Below are 2,186 nucleotides of genomic sequence, written 5' to 3'. Positions count from 1 at the left end.
TATTTGAAACAAGTATTCCCTCAATGCCTCAATCTCAATCTCAATCTCAATCTCAATCTCAATCTCAATCTCAATCAATTGGGGGCCAATCGTATGAATATGTTACAATAAACTCACTTGCAAACTAATACTACATGCTTTGATCATTTTCCCAAATCAAATAAGTAAGCCGATGTCTAACAGGTGGTTGCAGCAGTTGACAGCATCAGTCTTCAAGGCTCAACGGCTTGTCAAGCCACTCGTCCTGAGGCGCTATCCTGCCCGAGCTGCGCCCCACTCTCCCGATCCCCTTGAAGCTGCTACTCCCTCCACTCGACCTCCTAGATTTCCGAGGCTTTCTCAAGTTTCCGTCTCGAGAAGCTGTGGCCACCAGTTTGACAATGCTGCTCCTGCAAAAGGGGCACACCGGTGCACAAGGAGACAAGGTGGCCTGGTACGGATTGGGCTTGTTGTGGCAGCACAGTGCAAGCGTGCAATGCGCACACATGGTGTGCCCGCATTCTTGAACTTGGATGGTGCATGTTTCCTCAAAGCATATGCCACATACCTCCGTGTCGCTTGCCTCTGATAAACTGTCGGCCGCACAATCTGACGCACTTTCCTTCTCCCTGTTGGCCTCCATCAGAGCACACTCCAAGAGGGCCTTTGCCTCCCCGGTCAGCTCACTCATGAATTTCAAGTACGACGGCCACACCAGAGGCTCTGCGGATGATGGATTCAGCAGCGCTGCACACCCTCCATGCTGTTTCCTTAATGCTACTACATATGGTATTTTCCTATATCACATTAATCATATTAGACCTTCCCAACCTATAAATGTTACTCCAATATTAGACCTCCCTTTCATATTCTTCTACTTCATTCATACTATTTAATTAAATTCCAAATTCCAATGGCCTATTTAGCAAAACCAAAGAATGAAGAGGAGTGTACCCTGAGGCGTCTGTTTGAAGGCGATCAGCGCCCCAAGCGAGCAACTCTCGTATGCAATCAAGAGAACCACTTCTTGCAGCCAAATGAAGAGGACTACTTCCAGGGAAGCTGTGCAACAACGAATGCTAGAAATCAGAGAAAGTAGTCATATCATCAAAGGGAAGACCGAGAATAGATATACAGTATTACCCGTATCCACAAGTTGAAGCACAAACAAGAGCTCCATTTTGCAACAATACGTGAACACATTCAGGGCGCCTCTGGCGTGCAGCTAAGTGCAGCGGTGTCGCTCCTTTGTGGTCTCTAACATTCACAAAACGAGAGTACCCCCTGCAGTAGTACTACTTGTGTTCAATTTCAAGACTTATCAAATAAGTTTATACTACTTTCAAACATCACAAAATTAATCTAGACGGTTGCCTACCACGAAGCCGCCACCTGAGAGCTACGGGCTGCAGACAGAATAACTTCAACACAATCTGAGTGACCATGGTATGCAGCATGGTGCAAACAGGTTCTTCCGTTCACTGAATCAAACATCAGAATCTGACCCCAAACATTCAATATTAACCATATTTTCATAAATATATTAAGTAGTACTATAAGATATGTAGATTGGACATACATAGGCTCCTGCTTCAATAAGCTTGGTCACGCATGAGACCTTTCCATGCATTGCAGCCAACATCAAAGGAGTCTACAAAACAGATTCAGTAATGAAGAGCTAATTATGATTGAACATTTCTACTAAAGAATTCCTTGTACAAACACAAAACATAAGGCTAACCACCTGTTTATTCCGATTCAACAAATCCGGCTGCATCGATTGCTCCAGAAGGAATGAAAGGACCTAATAAAATGAATAACCATATCTATATAAAAAAAATTACTAAAACCAAAAATACAAAAAACTATGAATGAAGAAAATGAGACCTGGATGTGGCCATGGGAAGCAGCAATATGTAGAGCGGAATTGCGATCATAGACCGTAGATTGATGAATGAGAGCTGGATTCCTTTCAAAAACTGCCTTGACAGTCTCTAAATCGCCCAACTGAACAGCGGCAAACAGCCCCTGCTCTTGACTAGGCTTGCAACTCAGCCCCTGACCCATTGTTGTTGTATCAACCACGAGTGCTTGATCAGATAGACTGCTTTCTTTGCATTGGTTATAAAATGTGCTGACAATATCTGCGGCAAAGGCCAGCCAGCAATTAGATATTTTCGTGCAGCTTGTTGGATTGCTTACGAAAT

At 43.9% G+C, this 2,186-nt stretch overlaps 1 protein-coding gene across 1 annotated transcript; it reads right to left on the bottom strand.

Annotated features, from left to right (window-relative positions):
• LOC121746209 (putative E3 ubiquitin-protein ligase XBAT31) lies at positions 1 to 2,186 on the bottom strand. Its single transcript, XM_042140137.1, has 7 exons — positions 1,867 to 2,186; positions 1,724 to 1,783; positions 1,559 to 1,630; positions 1,358 to 1,479; positions 1,123 to 1,263; positions 934 to 1,041; positions 1 to 776 (listed from the first exon to the last, which is right to left on the bottom strand). The coding sequence occupies exons 1-7, from the start codon at positions 2,044 to 2,046 to the stop codon at positions 206 to 208; spliced, it is 1,254 nt and encodes a 417-aa protein (XP_041996071.1). The 5' UTR covers positions 2,047 to 2,186; the 3' UTR covers positions 1 to 205.

This window comes from Salvia splendens, chromosome 8, assembly GCF_004379255.2.
Source record: "Salvia splendens isolate huo1 chromosome 8, SspV2, whole genome shotgun sequence".
Classification (NCBI taxonomy): domain Eukaryota; kingdom Viridiplantae; phylum Streptophyta; class Magnoliopsida; order Lamiales; family Lamiaceae; genus Salvia; species Salvia splendens.
This window is presented reverse-complemented; position numbering and strand designations above follow the sequence as displayed.